Source organism: Sinocyclocheilus anshuiensis, unplaced genomic scaffold (genome assembly GCF_001515605.1).
Source record: "Sinocyclocheilus anshuiensis isolate Anshui unplaced genomic scaffold, SAMN03320099.WGS_v1.1 scaffold1265, whole genome shotgun sequence".
NCBI lineage: Eukaryota > Metazoa > Chordata > Actinopteri > Cypriniformes > Cyprinidae > Sinocyclocheilus > Sinocyclocheilus anshuiensis.
Window position 1 is genome coordinate 46,880 of NW_015551081.1, and position 1,343 is coordinate 48,222.

General features: G+C 36.6%; 1 protein-coding gene across 7 annotated transcripts in view; it reads left to right on the forward strand.

Annotated features, from left to right (window-relative positions):
- The window catches only part of tom1l2a (target of myb1 like 2 membrane trafficking protein a), a 37,358-nt gene that overhangs the window by 34,167 nt on the left and 1,848 nt on the right, over positions 1 to 1,343 (forward strand). For 5 of the 7 annotated variants that reach the window (XM_016452555.1, XM_016452558.1, XM_016452556.1 and 2 more), the window contains 2 exons: positions 854 to 913; positions 1,085 to 1,121. In XM_016452555.1, coding sequence (XP_016308041.1) covers positions 854 to 913; positions 1,085 to 1,121 — 97 coding nt within the window. The remainder of the gene's footprint in view (positions 1 to 853; positions 914 to 1,084; positions 1,122 to 1,343) is intronic. The other 2 variants (XM_016452560.1, XM_016452562.1) reach the window with 1 other exon arrangement.

A 1,343-nucleotide genomic window follows, 5' to 3' on the forward strand; every position in this document is an offset into this window, starting at 1 on the left:
ACTATACTATACTATACTATACTATACTATACTCCACTCCACGTTTGGCTGCTGTATTATTTCTCTCCTCATTCCAAACATTAAAATAAATAAATATACGTACTTGCATACTAAGACATTACATTAAGAAAATGAAATTTTCTTTTTGTAAAGAAATGCATACATTGCCACAATTTAAATATGTCCACAAAACAAATTTCATACAGCTGAATAAATAATTATTTTTGTCCAAACTATGGACTTGGTAGTGTTTCAGAACTTTTATTTTGAATCTTGATTTTAACAAATAGAAGAAATGTCACTGCAAACTTCTTGTGGCAGTTATGTTTGATTTAAAAAATAATAATAATTATAACACCGTAATGTACAAAAAAAAGTACAAACAAATCTGTCCTGTCCTGTCCAGCAGAAATACATGGAGAAATGTTCACTGTAGGGGGAGCTCTTGTGCCGCTGTTCTCATGTTGCTGTCAAACTATGATTATCAAGCTCTGATTATGGAGCTTCTCTCACAGAATAACCTATATTCTTAATGATAAACCCTTCTCTATTCATTCAGAAGCTTCACACTGCATCTCTCCTTCAGTGTCTTTTCATTTTTCACTGTCACAGCATGTGAAACAGTGTTGCTCCAGCTCTATGTGCAAGCTGTGTGTGTGTGTGTGTGAGTGTGAGTGTGTGGCGTGCGGCGTGCGTGTTTTGGCTCGGTTTGACGTTGATTGCATTTTTCTGTTGCTATTTTCCTCTCAGACTTTCTGGTGATTTTATTGTTTGTGTTTTTGTTTGTTGGGGGTGTTTTTTGTTCTTTCGTGGCTTTGGGGGTCTTTGGTTTGTCCATGGCTTTGCTCCATAGATCCCCGTATCGCAGTCCTCTGTCATGGATGACATTGAGGAGTGGCTCTGTGCTGATGTGGTGAGACTTCTTTACCTTGATTTCATTCTCTCTCTCGCTGTAAAGTGGTTTTCCAGCTGAATGGTAGGTACTTGTTCATTCTGTGTTTATATAGCACAATGTGGTGTATAAGTAAGAAAACTGACTGCTCTGATGTGTTAATAATTTGATTCTCTTTACTTCCTTAAACAGAAGGGTGAAGAAGCCGAGGAAGGAGTCACGAGTGAAGGTACAGTGTGAGAGCTAAAAATTTGGATTTACCTGTATAAGGGTACATTACGGAAATATTAAAATTAGTGCTGTCATATGATTAATCGCAATTAATCGCATCCAAAATAAAAGTTTTTGTTTACATAATATTAGGGTTGGGTATCGATTGGGTTTTTTATGATACCGGTGCCAAATCGATACTTTTAAAACGGTACCGGTGCCTGAACCGATACTTTAAAAA